Source organism: Muntiacus reevesi, chromosome 4, assembly GCF_963930625.1.
Source record: "Muntiacus reevesi chromosome 4, mMunRee1.1, whole genome shotgun sequence".
NCBI lineage: Eukaryota > Metazoa > Chordata > Mammalia > Artiodactyla > Cervidae > Muntiacus > Muntiacus reevesi.
Window position 1 is genome coordinate 105,074,855 of NC_089252.1, and position 19,901 is coordinate 105,094,755.

Below are 19,901 nucleotides of genomic sequence, written 5' to 3' on the forward strand. Positions count from 1 at the left end.
GCTTTATAATACATTCTGAAATCAGGAAGTGTGAGTCCTCCAGCTTTTATTATTTTTCTAGACTAAAGGCTATTTTGAGTCCCTTGAATTTCCATATGAACTTTGGGATTACATTGCCAATTTCTATAAAGAAAAACTGTCTGAGATTTTGATAGAAGTTTTGTTGAAAGTATAGATCAATTTGGGAAGTATCATCACCTTAATATTTAGTCTTACTGTCCATGAACATGATATCTTTACACTTATTTAGGTGTTCCTTAATTTCTCCCAACAATGTTTTAGAGGCTTCAGTTTACAAGTTATGCCCCTTTTTTTGTGTAATTTATTCCTATTTTATTATTTTTAATGCTATGATAAATACAATAGTTTTCATGACTTCACTTTTGGATCATTCATTGCTAGCATGTAGAAATACAGGGTATTTATGTACATTAATCTTGAATCTTTCAATCCAGTTGGATTCATTTGCTATCTCTAAGCCCATATGTGTATATGTGTATATGTATACATGCATGTGCATGAATGTGTATTCCTTAGGATTTTCTGCATATAAGAACAGGTCATTTGCAAATTAAGATAGTTTTATTTCTTATTTTTCAATCATAACTCCTTTTATTTCTTTTTCTTGCCTAATTGTCTTGGCTAGATACTCCAGTATAATGTTAATAGAAATGGTGAGAGTGAATATCTTTGTCTTGTTCCTGATCTTATGAGGGAAACACTTATTCTTTCACCCATTAAATATGATATTGGCTCTGCTGTTTGGTTTTGTTTTGTAGAGCCCTTTATTGGGTTGAGGGAGTTCACATCTATTCCTCATTTATTGACTTTTTTATCTTTAAAGGTTTGGGATTTTGTCAAATGCATATTCTGCAACTATTAAGACAGCATGTCGTTTATGCCTCTATTCTGTTAATATGGTATATTACATTGACTAATTTCAGATGTTAAACCAAACTTAAATTCCTAGGATAAATTTGTTAGTCATAGTGTATAATCCTTTAATATATGGCTGTTCATTTTGTTAATACATTTTCTAAGGATATTTTTAATCCATATCTGTTAGAGATTAGAGAAGGAAATGGCAACCCACTCTAGTATTATTTCCTGGAGAATTCCATAGGAGCCTTCTGGGCTACCGTCCATGGGGTTGCAAAGAGTCAGACATCACTGGGTGACTAAAGCATTTGTCCGAGATATTGGTCTGTACTTTTCTTTTGATGTCTTTATCTTGTTTTGGTATCGAGATGGTGCTGATTTCCTAGAATGAACTGAGAAGTGTTTCTCCCTCTTCTATTATATTCATTTGTGAAGAATTGGTGTTAATTCTTTAAATGTTTGGCAGACTTCACCAGAAAAGCCACCTGCTTCTGGGCTTTTATTTGTAGAAATATTTTTTATTACTAATTCAAGAAGACTGTCCAATTTTTCTTGCCAGTATTGAAAGTGGGATATTAAAGTCTTCTACTATTATTATTGAATTGTCTATTTCTTCCTTCGATTTTATGAGTTTCTGCTTAACATATTTTGGAACTCTATTAGGTGCATATATATTTATAATTGTTCTATATTCTTGCTATAGTGACACTGTTATCAATATAAAATGTCCATCTTTTTCTCTAGTGACAAATTTTCTCTTAAAGTCTATCATGTCTGATATTAGTATAGCCATGACAGCTACCTTTTGGTTATGGTTTGCATGGTTTATCTCTTTTCATTCTTCTATTTTCAACTTATTTGTATATTTAAATCTAAATATGTCTTTTATAGATAGCATATATCATGAGTTTTTAAAAAACCCATTCTGCTAAACCATTCTGGTTTTGAGTGTTTAATCCACTTACACTTAATATAATTACCAATAAGGCAGTATCTATGTCTATCATTCTATTTGTTTTCTGTGTCTTATGCCTTTTTTCCTATTCCTCCATGAATAACTTCTCTTGTGTTAAATAGATATTTTAATTCCATTGTTTTTTTTAACAGTATATTTTGAGTTACTTTCTAATTGGTTGACATGGGAGTTATAATCAACATTGGGTAGGCTTCAGTAGTTGCTGGGCTTCCCTAGTTGGACCCGAATGAGTGACTAACACATTCACTTTCTTTCAGTAGTTGTGGCACGTGGGCTCAACTTGTGGCTCCTGGGTTCTAGAGCATAGGCTCAGTAGTTGTGGTGCATGGGCTTAGTTGCTTTCCATGGTATCTTCCGGGATCAGGGATCAAATCCATGTCTCCTATGTTCTTCACCAAGGAGGTGGATTCTTTGCCACAGAGCCACCAGCACACAAACCTTGTGCATACCAGGACCCAGAGAGCCCACAGAGACTGAGTCAAACTGTGTTTGAGCGTCTCCTCCAGAGGTACAGGTCAGCAGTGGATTGCTGCCGGGACAGGGACTCTGGGTGCAGTAGACCTGGATATGGCATAAGCCCTCCTGGAGGAAGCCGCCATTAACCCCACCATAGAGCCACCAGAACTTACACAGGACTGGGGAAACAGACTCTTGGAGGGCACAAACAAAAATCTTCTGTGCACCAAGACCCAAGAGAAAGGAGCAGTGACCCCACAAGAGACTGACCAAGACTTGCCCATGAGTGTCCAGGAGTCTTCGGCGGAGGCGTGGGTCAGCGGTGGCCTGCTGCAGGCTGGGGGCACTGAGTGCAGCAGTGCATGCATGGGAGCTTTTGAAGGAGGTCACCTTATCTTCATTACCTCCACCATAGTTTGGCCTCTGGTCAAACAACAGGGAGGGAACACAGCCCCACCCATCAACAGAAAACTGGATTAAAGATTTACTGAGCATGGCCCCGCCCATGAGAACAAGACCCAGTTTCCCCCTCAGGCAGTCTCTCTCATCAGGGAGCTTCCATAAGCCTCTTATCCTTCTCCATCAGAGGGCAGACAGAATGAAAACCACAATCACAGAAAACTAACCAGTCTATTCACATGGACCACAGCCTTGTCTAACTCAGTGAAACCATGAGCCATGCCTAGTAGGGCCACCCAAGATGGACAGGTCATGGTGGAGAGTTCTGACAAAACATGGTGCACTGGAGAAGGGAATGGCAAACCATTCAGTATTCTTGCCTTGAGAACCCCATGAACAGTATGAAAAGGCAAAAAAGATAGGACACTGAAAGATGAACTCCCCAGGTGGGTAGATGCCCAATATGCTACTGGAGATCAGTGGAGAAATAACTCCTGAAAGAGACGGAGCCAAAGCAAGAACAACACCCAGTTGTGGATGTGACTGGTGATGAAAGTAAAGCCCGATGCTATAAACAGCAATATTGCATAGGAACCTGGAATATTAGGTCCATGAATCAAGGCAAATTGAAAGTGGTCAAACAGGAGGTGGCAAGAGTGAACATTGACATTTTAGGAATCAGTGAACTAAAATGGACTGGAATGTGTGAATTTAACTCAGATGACCATTATATCTACTACTGTGGGCAAGAATCCCTTAGAAGAAATGGAGTAGCCCTCATAGCCAACAAGAGAGTCTGAAATGCAGTACTTGGATGCAATCTCAAAAACGACAGAATGATCTCTGTTCATTTCCAAGGCAAACCATTCAATGTCACAGTAATCCAAGTCTATGCCCCTACCAGTAATGCTGAAGAAGCTGAAGTTGAACAGTTCTCTGAAGACCTACAAGACCTTCTAGAACTAACACCCCAAAAAAGATGTCCTTTTCATTATAGGGGGCGGGAATGAAAAGTAGGAAGTCAAGAAACACCTGGAGTAACAGGCAAATTTGGCCTTTGAGTACAGAATGAAGCAGGGCAAAGGCTAACAGAGTTTTGCCAAGAGAACACACTGGTCATAGAAAACATCATCTTCCAACAACACAAGAGAAGACTCTACACATGGACATCATCAGATGGTCAATACCAAAATCACACTGATTATATTCTTTGCAGCCAAAGATGGAGAAGCTTATACAGTCAGCAGAAACAATATGGAGCTGACTGTGGCTCAGATCATGAACTCCTTATTGCCAAATTCAGACTTAAACTGAAGAAAGTAGGGAAGACCACTAGACCATTCAGGTATGACCTAAATCAATCCCTTACAATTATATAGTGGAGGTGAGACATAGATTCAAGGGATTAGATCTGATGGACAGAGTGCCTGTGAACTATGGATGAAGGTTCATGACATTGTACAGGAGGCAGGGATCAAGACCATCCCCAAGAAAAAGAAATGCAAAAAGGCAAAATGGTTGTCTGAGTAGGCCTTACAAATAGTTGAGAAAAGAAGAGAAGCTAAAGGCAAAGGAGAAAAGGAAAGATACACCCATTTGAATGCAGAGTTCCAAAGAATAGCAAGGAGAGATAAGAAAGCCTTCTTCAGTGATCAGTGCAAAGAAATAGAAGAAAACAATAGAATGGGAAAGACTAGAGATCTCTTCAAGAAAATTAGAGATACCAAGGGAACATTTCATGCAAAGATGGGCACAATAAAGGACAGAAATGGTATGGACCTAACAGAAGAGCCAGAAGATATTAAGAAGAGGTGGCAAGAATACACAGAAGGACTATATAAAAAAGATCTTCACGACCCAGATAATCATGATGGTGTGATCACTCACCTAGAGCCAGACATCCTGGAACGTGAAGTCAAGTGGGCCTTAGGAAGCATTACTATGAACAAAACTAGTAGAGGTGATGGAATTCCAGTTGAGCTATTTCAAATCCTGAAAGATGATGCTGTGAAAGTGTTGCACTCAATATGACAGCAAATTTGGAAAACTCAGCAGTGGCCACAGGACTGGAAAAGGTCAGTTTTCATTCTAATCCCAAAGAAAGGCAAGGCCAAAGAATGCTCAACCTACCAGACAATTGCACTCATCTCAAATACTAGCAAAGTAATGCTCAAAATTCTCCAAGCCAGGCTTCAATAGTACTTGAAAACTGTGAACTTCCAGATGTTCAAGTTGGATTTAGAAAAGGCAGAGGAACCAGATATTGTTGCCAACATCTGCTGGATCTTGAAAATGCAAGAGATTACCAGAAAACATCTACTTCTGCTTTATTAACTACACCAAAGCCTTTTACTGTGTGGATCACAATAAATGTGGAAAATTCTAAAAGAGATGGGAATACCAGACCACCTGACCTGCCTCTTGAGAAATCTGTATGCAGGTCAGGAAGCAAGTTAGAACTGGACATGGAACAACAGACTGGTTCCAAATCGGGAAAGGAGTATGTAAAAGCTGTATATTGTCACCCTGCTTATTTAACTTATATGCAGAATACATCATGAGCGGAATCAAGATTGCTGGGAGAAATATCAGTAACCTCAGATATGCAGATGACACCACCCTTATGGCAGAAAAGGAAGAACTAAGAGCCTCTTGATGAAAGTGAAAGAAGAGAGTGAAAAAGTTGGCGTAAATCTCAACATTCAGAAACCTAAGACCATGGCATCTGATCCCAGCACTTCATGGCAGATAGATGGGGAAACAGTGGAAACAGTGATAGACTTTATTTGGGGGGGGGGGGCTCCTAAATCACTGCAGATGGTGACTGCAGCCATGAAGTAAAAGACATTTGTTCCTTGGAAGAAAAGTTATGACCAACCTAGATAGCATATTAAAAAGCAGAGACATTACTTTTCCAACAAAGGTCCATCTTGTCAAAGCTATGATTTTCCCAATAGTCATGTATGGATGTGAGAGATGGACTATAAAGAAAGCTGAGCACCGAAGAATTGATGCTTTTGAACTATGGTGTTGGAGAAGACTCTTGAGAGTCCCTTGGACTGCAAGGAGATCCAACCAGTCCATCCTCAAGGAAATCAGTCCTGAATATTCATTGGGAGGACTTATGTTGAAGCTGCAACTTCAATACTTTGGCCACTTGATGTGAAGAACTGACTCACTGGAAAAGACCCTGATGCTGGGAAAGATTGAATGCAGGAGGAGAAGGGGACGACAGAAGATGAGATGGTTGGATGGCATCACCGACTCAATGGACATGAGTTTGAGTAAACTCCAGGAATTGGTGATGGACAGGGAAGCCTGGTGTGCTGCGGTTCATGGGGTTGCAGAGTTGGACACGATTGAGCAACTGAACTCAACTGAACTGAACACTAAAATAGTGGGAAATTCAGTTCAGTTCAATTCAGTCACTCAGTCATGTCTAACTCTTTGCGACCCCATGGGTTGCAGCACGCCAGGCCTCCCTGTCCATCACTAACTCCCGGAGTTTACTTCATGTCCATTGAGTCGGTGATGCCATCCAACCATTTCATCCTCTGTCGTCCCCTTCTCCTCCTGCCCTCAATCTTTCCCAGCATCAGGGTCTTTTCCAATTAGTCAACTCTTCATATCAGGTGGCCAAAGTATTGGAGTTTCAGCTTCAACATCAGTCCTTCCAATGAACACCCAGGACTGATCTCCTTTAGGATGGACTGGTTGGATCTCCTTGCAGTCCAGGGGACTCTCAAAAGTCTTCTCCAACACCATAGTTCAAAAGCATCAATTCTTCGGCGCTCAGCTTTCTTTATAGTCCAACTCTCACATCCATACATGACTACTGGAAAAAACTTAGCCTTGACTAGATGGATCTTTGTTGGCAAAGTAATGTCTCTACTTCTTAATATGCTGTCTAGGTTGGTCATAACTTTCCTTCCAAGGAGTAAGCATCTTTTAATTTCATGGCTGCAATATTTTAATGTACCCTATATTGTATATTCAAAATTTAGCCAATCCCTCATCGTTGCGATTATATGACTTTCATTTTTTCTTTTCATTTCAAGTAACACTGGCGTAAATATTCTTTTACCTATGTCTACATCTCTCATTGTTTCTTTAGACTGAAATCTGGAAATGGAAATGTTGGATTAAGGATCTGAACATTTTCAAGGCTTATGATAGACAATGTTCTTTAGTGGGATTTTTTTTTAAATTACATTTCTAAAAACAGTGACTCAATTGAAATGGCTAGAGCTATATTCTGCATGGCACCCCCAGTCCCTGGTTACCTTATAAAATGCTGGTGTGAACTGTATCCTGTCAGCACCATTGCAGCAGTCAGCCTGGGCCAGGCTCCTGTGGCTGCCCTTTTGGCAGCCTCTGAACCTGCTCCCCTCCCTTGCCAGCTGGCTGGTTATGGCACAGGAACTAGAGAGACCAAACCGGTCAGCAACCCAAGGTGACTCTAGCCATTTCCACTCACTTCTCCACTTTTCTGCACATATGGTCTTCAACACACTTGTGAAATGTCTCAGTCTCAATGTGAAAGACTGGGTGCCACTAAGGAGTAGCTAAATCCATTCCAAATGAAAAGAGAAAATAACAGCAAGCAACACTTTGGCTGCTGCCAGATTCCATTTTCAGAGTCTCCACTTCATACTTTTCATCAAAACCAAGTTAGAGTGTGACAGCAAAAGAGATGGATTACTGATAATTGTGAAAGATGATTTTTTTGAAATTAAGAACCATATTTGATCTTGGGCAATATTAACCAAGGTCACTAACTGTATGCTGTGTCATACAGTTGGTAAGAAAAAATAAGGTGATGTTGAGGCAACAGCAGCAGCACGTCTTGCTACCTAGTTGAGGCAATGGCAGCCCCCGTTTAGAGCCTTGGAACAATCTTTCCAAAGACCAGTTATCACTGGACCATAAAGAACTTTCCTGAGGAGACCACAAAATGAATCTGTTTTCATTGAACCTTTAATTAAAGGACCAAGAATATCAAACCAAAGTCAGGTTTTATTCATCTTCTTGGTTGTGGAAAGATTAAAAGCAGAATGTTTATTTGCAAAATATATTTTAAATTCACTCAGTTTTTAAGTTACTATTTTTTTTGTATCACTATCATACTATTTTTAGTAAATTACTTATAATTTACTATTTATAATATTTATTTACAATACTATTGTTACATATTATAATACTATTAGTTATAGTACTAATACTGACAATAATCTTTCTGTTCATAAGTAATAATGTGTTTTAACTACATTTGAAACACTTGGAGTTGTTCTGGAAATTTTGTACACAAATAACATAATTGTTCAAGTGAAAGGCAAAATAGTACTTAATCTAAGACATAATCTAAATGGCCATGTTGATTTGGTTAAATAGATACATCAACTTCCACTTCATTACATAGGAGGAAGTAATTTGCACTAACTCTTCCTCTGAGCACAACTTCAAAAACCTGGATAAAGTAGGGGAGAAAACATTTTAAGTACATTAAAGATGACAGTAAGTGAGGAATTGCTTGGCCATGATCCCAGAGAAGATGGGACTTCAGGGAGGTGAGTCTGTCATTGAGGTTACTGTTGCCCAAGAGGAACTTGCCAAGCAGGGCTGTTAAGGCCTCACTAAGTGAGGGATGGACGTTTAGAATCCTGGCTTAAGGGGAAACAGTGAGAAGACAGGGGACTTGTTCTTCATGGGATATTATTTCTATCTTTTGACTTTTATATTCTGTACAGGCACCACATTAAAACAAAACAAAAAGACCTAAAGGATTATGAAATTCTCTGCTCCAAACCATTTAGAGAGTAAGATAATAAATCGTATGTTTCTTAAACTTAACAGGCACTTATCTAATATTCTAGTTTTTCAAAATATAAAAATCAATGTTACTTGAGACTTAACACAGTGATAGAATGTACACTTCTTTTATATTTCTTTACTGCATTTTTTAGGAATCTAGACATAAGGCTTTAAAGCCTTATGGTACTATAGAATATAATTCTAAAAATAATAAATGTGTTTTTAATAATCAGTTAATGCCACCCAGATACAATACAGCCAACACCTAAGTCTCTGATGGTTTTACTTTACAAATCTGTACAAGTATTTCCTTCCATTTACCATTGTACCATTATAGTACCATGTTCCTAAAATCTGATCATGAATTTAAAAGGTTAGAAATTATAATTGAAATAGTATTTCTCTTCCTGTAACAGAATCACAGGTAGACTCTAGATATTCCTTATTCATTTAAAGAGATGTGTTTAAATTTAACCACACAGGCTCACTAATGAAACTGATAATATAATTAACTTTGTGATAAGCCAAAAGGAGAAGGGGGCAACAGAGGATGAAGTGGTTGGATAGCATCACAGACTCAATAAACATGAATTTGAGCAAACTCCAGGAGATAGATAAGGACTGGGAAGCCTAGTGTGCTGTAGTGGATGGGGCCACAAAGAGTAGGACATGACTTAGCAACTGAACAGTAACAGTAACATATTTTAGAGACTAACGATGAAATCCCCAACTTTTTAATCCACCAAATTCTCCCAAGAAGTTAGTACTGTGAATTTCTAGTATTTTTTCCATTTTTGATGCAGAAAATGAGTTCCAATAGTTTAAGAAAGTGACTGGTAGAGCAGTAAAACCATCAGTTCAACTAAAAGGATGACGTGCTTATATACTGGTTCAAAAAAGTAAGCACCTGATTTGCACCGCATGTCCAGTCTGAGCTTATATAACTTAAAAGGAATTTTAAAAAAGTTACTGTGAAAACATCAGTAAAGAATATAAGGTAGAAATAAAAGACAAAGAGCTGAGACATCTGAGCCGTGATGAAATGAAGAACACAAAGGCAGTAATAAGAACAAACTTATAAAAAAAGTTAATGAAGAATATAAACGCCATCTGTGTCCCATGTTCCTTAAAGGCAGTACTGAAGGCATCTTATTGTTTTGATGTTACGCGGCATTCCTGCTCTGTTGCTGCTTAGTTGCTGAGTTGTGTCTGACTCTTTTGCGACCCCGAGGACTGTAGCCCTCCAGCAACTCTGTCCATAGGGTTTTCCAGGCGAGAATACTGGAATGGGTTGCCATTTCCTTCTACAGGGTATTTCCCCGACCCAGGGATTGAACCTGCATTGATAGGTGGATTCTTTACCACTGAGCCACCAGGGAAACCCATTCCTTCACTATATTGTAACAAATATCACCTCTCTTTACCCATGTGGTTTAAGTGGGACTGACTCTAGTCCCAGCTCCAGAGGTATTTGTCATTCAGAACAGCCCTTCCCTCTGGCCAAGGGATTGAAACAGAGAAGGCTAGGTCATCAGTTTAGAGATGCTTCGGTTTCCCTGGTGGCTCGGCTGGTAAAGAATCCACCTGCAGTGCAGGAGATCCGGGTTTGATCCCTGGGTTGGGAAGATCCCCTGGAGAAAGGCATGACAACCCACTCCAGCATTCTTGCCTGGAGAATCCCCATGGACAGAGGAACCTGGCGGGCTGCAGTCATGGGGTCGCAGAGTCAGACATGACTGAGGCGACTTAGCACATGTAATCAATATTAAAAATTGAGGTATTCAGCATTATTTCATTTTACATCTCTCATCTATTGTGATCTCAGTTAAGACTAAAGCATATTTCAACTACTCAACTGCCACATGTGGCTGCTAACTAACATGCAGTTAGTTATTTACATGAAAGGTTAGGGAAAGGGGGGAAATGTTCTTTGTCCCCAGCCCATCTTGCTACTAATTATCTATTATCTATCTACCTACCTATATGAAATACATATTTTTTCAGTTTGCAAAGTCCTTTCACATTTGCTATTCATTATTCCATTTAATAGGAACATGCCTCAACTTAAGGATGGATTCGATTTTAAGAGGTGGGGAAGATTCCCATCAACAGGAAATAAATGAGCAGAAGCAACAAGGAGGGAAAAGATCCATTAGGAGATTAATCATGGAGATAAACCTAAGAAGATATAGCTAGGAAGCCCTCAATGCTAGACCAGGGAAGCTGAGGTGTTCATTGTCAACTGGTGGGAAGAAACCAAAGGGGTGAGCAGGAGAGGCAAAACTGGATTAAGCAAGTGGCTAAACATAGCATGAAATGGAGTGGGAAAGGCTAGAGGTAGTTGATTAGGTAATTACAGCATTAAAATCTGAGGAAGAGACAATCTAGATAGAGGGATGAAGGGGACAGAGCCATTTGTCTAGTACCTGGGAGATCCTAATATTAGTTCCCTTCCACCTTTCGTGATTGGGGAGATTTTTAGGGACCTTTTAAATGGCTCGCTCTCTCTTTCTCTCCCTCCCATTTCTACCAACAAATACCTGAGTACCTACTACCTGTCAGGGACTATGACAGACTTTGAAGATGTAACAGGGAACAAGGCAGGTACGATTCTGGACCTCTTACATCATATGTTTTCCAAAAAGAAACAAGCCAGTTAGGACATAAAATATTTTCACATTGTGATAAGTACTATGAAGAAAATAATCATGGAGATGACAGGCCTGGAGAAGGAATTCAGAAGTGGTGACACTTAAGTCCTAAGACCTAAAAGATGAAAGGAGCTGGATGTGTAAGAAGTCAGGGTAAGAGTGCCCCAGGTAGAAGGAAAAGCACATGCAGTCTTGCAGGCAGGAAAGAACTTGGGTGCTTGAAACTAAATGAACAATGCTGCTAGAGCAAAATTTCGGTGGGATTGTGGCAGGAGGTGTAGTGAAGGGGGAATCAAATGGGTAGGTCATGAAGGGCCTGTAGATGGTGACAAGGAACTGGATCTTAGGACCAATAGGAAATCACTAAATTTTAGTGTCTAAAAGGTTGCAGGAAATTACTTCCTCTTTAATTTCACTCTTGCTGCAGTGTGAAAAACTCTTTAAGGCTGGTCTTGCTGCAGTGTGAAAACTGCTTAAGGCTGCTAAGAGTGGAAGCTTGGATTTCAGGTAGAAGACAACTAGATAAGAGCAAGTAAGAGATGATGATGGCATGGCTTGTGTTAAGAAAGGTCCTTGGGAAAATTAATGACCCCATGTCAATATTTGTGCAGAAAGAAACCTCTATGATTGCCATGCAAAAATTTCAGATGAAGGATATTATCTTGTCCTAGTATGTACTTTCCGAGAAGGCAATGGCAACCCACTCCAGTACTCTTGCCTGGAAAATCCCATGGATGGAGGAGTCTGGTAGGCTGCAGTCCATGGGGTCGGAAGAGTCAGACACGACTGAACGACTTCACTTTCACTTTTCACTTTCATGCATTGGAGAAGGAAATGACAACCCACTCCAGTGTTCTTGCCTGGAGAATCCCAGGGATCAGGGAGCCTAGTGGGCTGCCGCCTATGGGGTTGCACAGAGTCGGACACGACTGAAGTGACTTAGCAGCAGCAGTATGCACTTTTGGGGGGAAAACTGCTGTTGAAGAAGTCAACATGAAAATAAATATTTGTTTATTCTAGATATTGGAACATACAATCTTAGCACACATCGTTAAATGCAAAATATTATTTCCAAAATGTAATTTTGAATCTCATTTTAGTTAAAGTGATTAGGAAGTTTCTGAGGATACAACACACATGGCTTGACAACTGGAGGAAAAAAAAAGAGTCCAGGCAGAAAGGACAGCCAAGGACAAAAGCAAAGGGACAACAATTGAGATTGCCATGGTAAAGGACCAGAAAGTAGCCCAGTGGCTGGAGGAGTAAGTAGCCATCAGCACAAGGTATGTGGTTCATCTTTAATCAATGACTAGGAGATGGCTTCTCATTCACCTGTCACCTCCACAGTGCTGGCACTATCACACAGTGAGGGTGTGTGTGCTCAGCCTCAGTCGCTTCTACCCACGGGATTTCCCAAGCAAGAATACTGGAGTGGGATGCCATTTCCTTCTCCAGGGGAACTTCCCCAGCCAGGGATGGAACCCGCATTTTCTGCGGTTGCAGGCGTGAGCCACCAGGGAAGCCCCATATCACGCAGTAGCCAGGAATAAAAAAAAAAACTAGCCGAGTAAGGTAGAGCTACCTCGCGCTACAGTATTTTTCAGCTATCTCACAAGAGCTGATAAAAACTCCATCCACTTCCTGCGAACCAAGAGTAGAAACACTAGTTCTAGAGAGAATTAGCGCATCGTCTAGAAAGTGCCTGTGTATTCCCGACGGCTCCACGATAAGGCTCTTTTCGGTTTCATCACCGTCTCCTCCCTTAAGGCCCCTACCGGCACACCCTCAAAGATCCACAATTCTGGAAAATTCTCAGGAACCTCCTCCTGCGAGCGGTTCTTCAAGCCACTCCATACGTAGCCTTGCCTCCCCAGGCTTGGGCCCTCCAAACTAGAAAGCAGCGGCCCTTCTCCAGACGGAGCAAACCAGCTCTCATAGAGAAAGCGATTGTTCGCAGACTAAATCCGCAACGTCACATCCAACCCCCGGCCCCAGCCGCCGCTTTACACCGGAAGTCGCCGGCGTGACGTAGACAAAACGCCCGTCGGGGACGTGTCCCCGTAGAGCCAATGGGCTCTGTCCACCTCCCTTCTCTGACACCGTTTTGTCTATTCACGGCCTGTGACGTCAGAGGGAGGCGCGGAGGGAGATACGGAATCCAAGAGGGGCCAGGCGTCGCCGTCTCCCTGAGGCAGAGGAGAGGCAAGATGGTTTACATCTCGAATGGTGAGTTGAAGGGGCTACGTGGGCGACCTCCGTCCTGGGATATCCTGGGAAGCCAGACCCCGGGTTTCTTCCGTCCTCGCCCGCCGGCCCGGCGCCACTTTCCCGGGCACGCCCCCCGGCCAAATGTAGGTGGGGGCGAAGTCGCCCCGGCCTGCAGCTCCTCAGCCGACCGTCCCTGAGCCGGCGGCAGGGGCTGAGGTCCCCTTGGTGACGGCTGTGCCGAGTGATGGCGATCTCGCCCTCCTGGAGCTTCTGACTGTGGGTTTTGAAAAGTGGTCTTTCCTTTTTGGTCGTCAGTGTCCTAAGTGTTAATAGAAAAGACCACTGTGTTTACACCATCTGCGTTGCTTTTTCTTGTGCCTCGGACACTTTTTAAAGAGTCGTTCGCGTGTCCACGCATTCAGTCTCTATATCGCTTTATCCGGGTGAAACCGTAGTTTGTTTTGCCGGTGAAGACTTAGCCGCAGCCGGATTAATTAGCTTGTCCAGGATCCCAGATGTAGTTATGATGGTTCATTCGGGTTTCTAACGCCGGTAGGCTGACGTCAGCTTCCGTACGGTTATCTACTACTACGCTGCCTCTTTCCGAAACTTGTAAGAGAGTGGACCCAAAGCTTTGTGTAGACTTTTTCCCCCCAGGTGAGAGACAGCTTGTCACGCAGGTAGTTTTCTGCCCTAATTTCAAGGGGCATAGGGAGAAATAGCACTCCCTGTAGGAACAAGTTGATTATTCCTGGAATGGAGAAGCTGAGAGAGACTTAATTCAGTGGTTCCCCAAAGACAGTGAATGGAAAGGAAAGACACAGAATGACTGGGAAAAATGTCGGAACTGCCTGCCCACTTGTTTGACTCAGGTGACACAAATGTCTTGGTGCCCTCTTAACTCGTTCTTGCATCACTGGAGCCAGATCCTGGTTCCGTTTTGAATCATCTGTTTATTTTAAAAGGCTATGAAGATACTGTAGTCTGAAGTCTTCCGGCTGAGCACACTTTGCATTTATTTGCTTTTCAAAATCTCTCTTCTCCTTTTCAACCACTTAAAAATCTCTGAAACAGGTTGCTGAATGCTAAAAATCAAAGTTTAATCTTGGTTTTAGGCATTTGCAGACTTTGTGTTACATCCTTTGTGGTTAAGGCTGGCAGCTTCTATTATTTATTGACTACTTGTATTTGTAGCGTGTCTTGTGTATGCCTTACTGTTTTTCACCTACATAAATAAAGTCTTATTAGGATTTCTAATCTCACTTGTATAGTTGAGAAATGCCAGTTGCACTCAAGCCACTTATTTCTATCCGAGGATATTGGGAGGAGAAGTTTCTGCCTTCGGAAACTGGGAGAAAAAGCACAAAAAGCTGAATGGTACAAATGCATTCATAGGCTCTTTAGAACTGCAAAGGAAGAAATTGACCAGTTCTAGTTAAATCTGGTTTCTTAGAAGGACTGTATCGGTATTATATAGGTGACAAAAACTTTCTCTTACTGTCAAATGACTTTTTCTTTTTCCAACAATTCTGTATGATGACTAGTCTTGGAATGCTTTTTCTTAGAGAAGAAAAATGTCTCGATGATGCAGAGCTAGTAAGAGGCAGAACCAAGCCAATCACTCACACTTTGTTGTTGTTTAGTTGCTCAGTCATGTCAGCGTCAGACTCTTTTCAGCCCCATGGACTGTAGCCCACCAGACTCCTCTGTCCATGGCATTTGCCAGGCAAGAATACAAGAGTGGGTAGCCATATCCTTCTCCAGGGGATCCTCCCATCCCCAGGATCTTCCAGACCCAGGGATCAAACGCATGTCTCCTGCATTGCAGGTGGATTCTTTACCACTGAGCCACCTGGGAAGTCCTCACATGCTGTAGTAGCCCCCGTTTCTCAATAGCTCTGTAAGAGCTCAGATCCAAGTGGATACTGAAAGTAAGCTGATCTGTGAAAGAGGAAAAGCTGTAGCTGGGGGGTGACAGTGAGTGTGGTGAAGCCCTTGGGAAAATGGAGAGAACAGGTAGTTGACAGATGGCTCTTCTCTCAAAATATTCTGACCTGTTCATTTACAAGACTGAAACGCTATAGAGTACTCACTTTTCCTGATACAGCTTCTATTATGTAAAGTGGTTTGAAAAATAGATGCATTTTTCTGTAAGATAAAACTGGAGTCTGTAATTAGGATCAACAGCATTCTGTTAAAGAAATAGCCATAAGCCAAATTCTCTTATGTACTTAGAGCACACAAATTTTTTGACTTATAGGAATTTTAACATAACAACTGTTACAGGGTTATGAAGATTTTAAGAGTATGTATAAACAGTCTTTTTATCTAGGCAAGAGACTTTGAGAGTGAAAGAGATACTCCAAACACATTTAGGAAATGGAGGTGGTGTGAACCCTTTATACTCATTCATCTCATTTATTTCCTCAAAATGCTTGAATAAACATATTTGTACACCCATATTCTTAGCAGCATGTTCACAGTAGCCAAAACGTAGAAGCAACCCAAATGCCCATCAATAGATGAATGGATAAACAAAATGTAGTATATGCATACAGTGGAATATTCATCAGCCTAAAAAAGGAAGGATATTTTGACATATGCTACAATATGGATGAATCCTAAAGATACTGTACTAAGTGAGATAGCCAGTTGTTAAAATACAAATAGGGTATGACTCCTTGTACAGATTTCCTAGAGCAGTCAAGTTCATAGAGACACAAAAAAATGGTGGTTTTCAGGGTCTGGGGAGCGGGAGAAATGGGGAGTTGGTGTTTAAGGGGTGTGGAGTTGTAGTTGGGGAAGATGAAAAAGTTCTGGAAGTGGCTGATGATGATGGTTGTATGGTAATGTACTGCCATAGAATTGTACACTTAAAATGATTACAATGATAAAATTTTTTGTGTATATTTTTACCTCATTAAAAAAGAAAAAAAAATTCTTGAAATATCACCCACCAAAAATTACAAACTATATAGGAGGCATGATTTGACATATGAAAGAAATGACCTCTAGATCACAGAGCTTCACTTCCCAGAACCTTTCCTTAGGACCATATACACATAACAGACTTCTTGCGTAGACTGTTTGGAACAGCAAATATGTTGAAAATTGAGCTTATGATTGTTACCCGACTGATTAAGTGTAATGTGTCTTGTGTCAGGGATTTGTAGTACTAACTGAAGTTTCTTCACTCTTATCTGCAGGACAAGTGTTGGACAGCAGGAGTCAGTCCCCATGGAGACTATCTTTCATAACAGATTTCTTCTGGGGAATAGCTGAGTTCGTGGTTTTGTTGTAAGTATAGTAGTGCTGTTAGTAGCCCTGATATTTAAGTTTACAAAGGTACATTAGAGACATTATGTTGGTATCTTAAACACGCTCAGCTTTCCTGAAGCAGTTTTCAATTGTGATTTTTATTAGTAGTTTTTCTAAGGGAGATGAAGACCTGTATACTGGTAAAACTCCCCTCAGACACCTTGTATGATTACAAATATCTTCTTGAGTTAGTAAGGTTGACCATGACTTGGCCCTCCTGGTAACCATTTCAACCTGCAGCTATGGGGCCAGACCAACTCCTTCTATTGCCCAGTGACATACCTCACTTTCTGTTATTTCCACCTTTCATGTGTACGTGCAACTTTTATTGCACAGTATACAATGAGTAAACAAGGGGGATTAGATCTTGAATTTTAAAAGCTCCCAAGCCATAAACTTTTTTTCTTAAATGAAGGATTAGTATCGATACACAGGATACACATAATTCACCATAATTTCAAGCAATTCTTAGTTAAATTTTTGTTTTTTTGGTCTTTCATATTCTATTTTATGAAAGTTGCTCATCAACTACTAACAAGTCTTACTCATCCAAAGTTTAAATATACATTTGAGTGCCTCGTCGGCCAAGAACTGCAGAGATGCAGAGATGTGGGAGATAGTTCCTTTGTTGACTTTAATATCAGTAAATATCTTCATTTTAAAAGGGGCCTTGTGGTGAGGGTGGGATGTTTCGAAAGAACAGCATGTATATTACCCAGAGGAATCGGGCGGAGAGGGAGGTGGGAGGGGGGACCGGGATGGGGAATACGTGTAACTCTATGGCTGATTCATATCAATGTATGACAAAACCCACTGAAAAATAAAAAATTTTTTTAAAAAAAGTAAATAAATAAAAGGGGCCTTGTGGAGGGCATGATGGTGGGAGGTGGACATCAGAGAAGGTTATCCCAGGTGGGAGAGACACAGGAAAGATGGCAGAGAAATTTGAAAATCAGCCTATGATATTTATACTTAATTTGATGGTAGCTCTGGTATATAAAGTTTAATCTGATGGCTGCATGTAACATAAATTAAAAGCGGAAAATGGAAGAGACTACCATACAGAAATACAACAGGGGATAGAGAAGCCTAAGTTATGGTACTCACTGCAAAACTTCTTTGCAGTCTCTTACAAATTTCACCTCCATATTGTTTATTTAATTAATTTAGTTAAATTTTAATTTAATTTAGTTAAATCCTTTCCCCTTTACAAATAAAGAACATTCCATTTAAATGAATTCCCAGAAAGCCCTGTGCATCTGGCATACCACCTCAATCCCTCCTTCCCCAAGGTAACATTAGGTAAGTTTTTGGCACAGGAAGTAGGATGCAATACTATAAAAGCAGTTTCTGGGGCCTGACAACCAAGACAGAGCAGAAAAAGAAAGTTGGAGTTGACTCTGGTTTCAGAGTCATTCGTAGACTCTGTCTAGAAGAGTTATCGCAATTAAGAAAGACAAGGGATGGTAGCTTTGGCACAGAACACAGCATACTATGTTGAAACCTGTGTTTGTGATAGATGGTGTTGTCCAGCTGGCCTCAAGAAAAGGGCTTTGGAGCTAAGTTAGTTTAGTCTTCCTCCCACAGAGATGATAGATGAAGCCATGGAAATTTTACAGTGTTGAAAGTGGATCTTCTGTTGTTTTCTGCCCTTTTTAGTTTCAGAACTCTGCTTCAACAAGATGTGAAAAAGAGAAGAGGCTACGGAAGCTCATCTGATTCCAGATATGATGATGGAAGAGGGTATAACTTTTTAAATTAATAAAAGATGTTTTTATCCCTCTGTGTAATTTATTAAATTAAAAATAGGCAGACAGACATAGGCTCATTTAAAGGCTTAAATTCTATTTTACAAAATTAATGCATTACTGTAAATCAGGCAAGTTGCCTCTGATCTGATAATCTGAGTTAATCTGACAAAGCTAAATACATCAAATATCCTTTGGGAAAAGTCTAAATTAGAGAATGAAAAGTGATGGTCAACATTAAAATCTGGAGATTTCACGTTAAAGTCTGTAGATTTCCAGCTGCTAATGGAAATCTCAAGATCCAGCAGCACTGGGTGAGGCTTGTGTTTCCATATGGCTAAAATAACCTGGAGTTGGGTTTCAGGTAGGCATTTATAAATGTTGTTCAGTTTATCATAATTCTTGCTTGACTCACTTTTCCTCATTTGTGTAATGTGTCTGGTCTCTTGCAGTATTTGAATTTTCAACTCAGATCTAAATGGTAGTTCCTATTTTAAATTACGAAAAGGATCTATTTGAGTGTTTGAAAAGAACCTACTAAACAGTAGAAATTAACTTTTCTTATCTTAGGCCACCAGGAAACCCCCCCAGAAGAAGAATGGGCCGAATTAATCATCTGCAGGGCCCTAATCCTCCTCCAATGGCCGGTGGATGAGGAAGGTAACTTACAGTCTGTAGTTCTCCAGAGATTTCATTTGGAAAATGCCTCCTTAGGAAGGCTTTCTTTAGGAAAATAGAAGTCACAGCATTTTATACTCAGATGTCTTATTTGGAAAAATATTTATATCTTAACCCTTGAAAACTTATCTTTTGAATCAAGATGTCTTTTGAAGAAGGTTTTACAACATGCAGTGACTGAGTTTTTCTTACAGATCCGAATTACCAATTAGTAACTATTATAATGTTTTCTTTTAGGTAAATGTCTGCTCTAAGAAGCAGACAACTGGACGTGCACATTAATAGAAGGAAACCATCAAGAAATGGAGTGCTGATCATGTCGGACAAGTTAGATGAATGTGTACGTCTAAATAAGGATTGCTCTGTGTCCTCACAGACGAATGAGGTCATGCTGGGAATTCCCTCCGCAGGGATCTGGCATGACTGACACGCAGTTCTATAAATGCACGTTTGTCTCATCTTTTTTGTATCGTCTGTGAAAGTGTTAATATAGTTTTAATAAGTAAATATTTTTAGGTTACAAAGCTGACTTCTCAACTTCTCATCTTTATATAATTAAAACTCAAAAAGCTGCAAATTTGAAGGAAAATAAAAGACTGTGTATTGAATACTATTAGTGTCACCTTTTTCAACTTATGAAATATTGTTCATTGTTGGGTTTTTTGTTTTCATTTATAAATAAATCACTGTGCTTATTTCAATAGTATGCATATGATATCTATGCTCTTGAATTAATTTTTAATCTTAAAACCTATCTGTCCCATAGATCTTTAATAC

General features: G+C 40.3%; 1 protein-coding gene across 1 annotated transcript; it reads left to right on the forward strand.

The window, feature by feature from the left end:
• The first annotated feature begins 13,286 nt into the window (after positions 1-13,286).
• On the forward strand, positions 13,287-19,110 carry SELENOK (selenoprotein K). Its single transcript, XM_065935333.1, has 4 exons — positions 13,287-13,398; positions 16,587-16,677; positions 18,358-18,441; positions 19,017-19,110. Exons 1-4 carry the CDS (start codon positions 13,380-13,382, stop codon positions 19,108-19,110), a joined length of 288 nt encoding a protein of 95 aa, XP_065791405.1. The 5' UTR covers positions 13,287-13,379.
• The last annotated feature ends 791 nt before the right edge of the window (positions 19,111-19,901 follow it).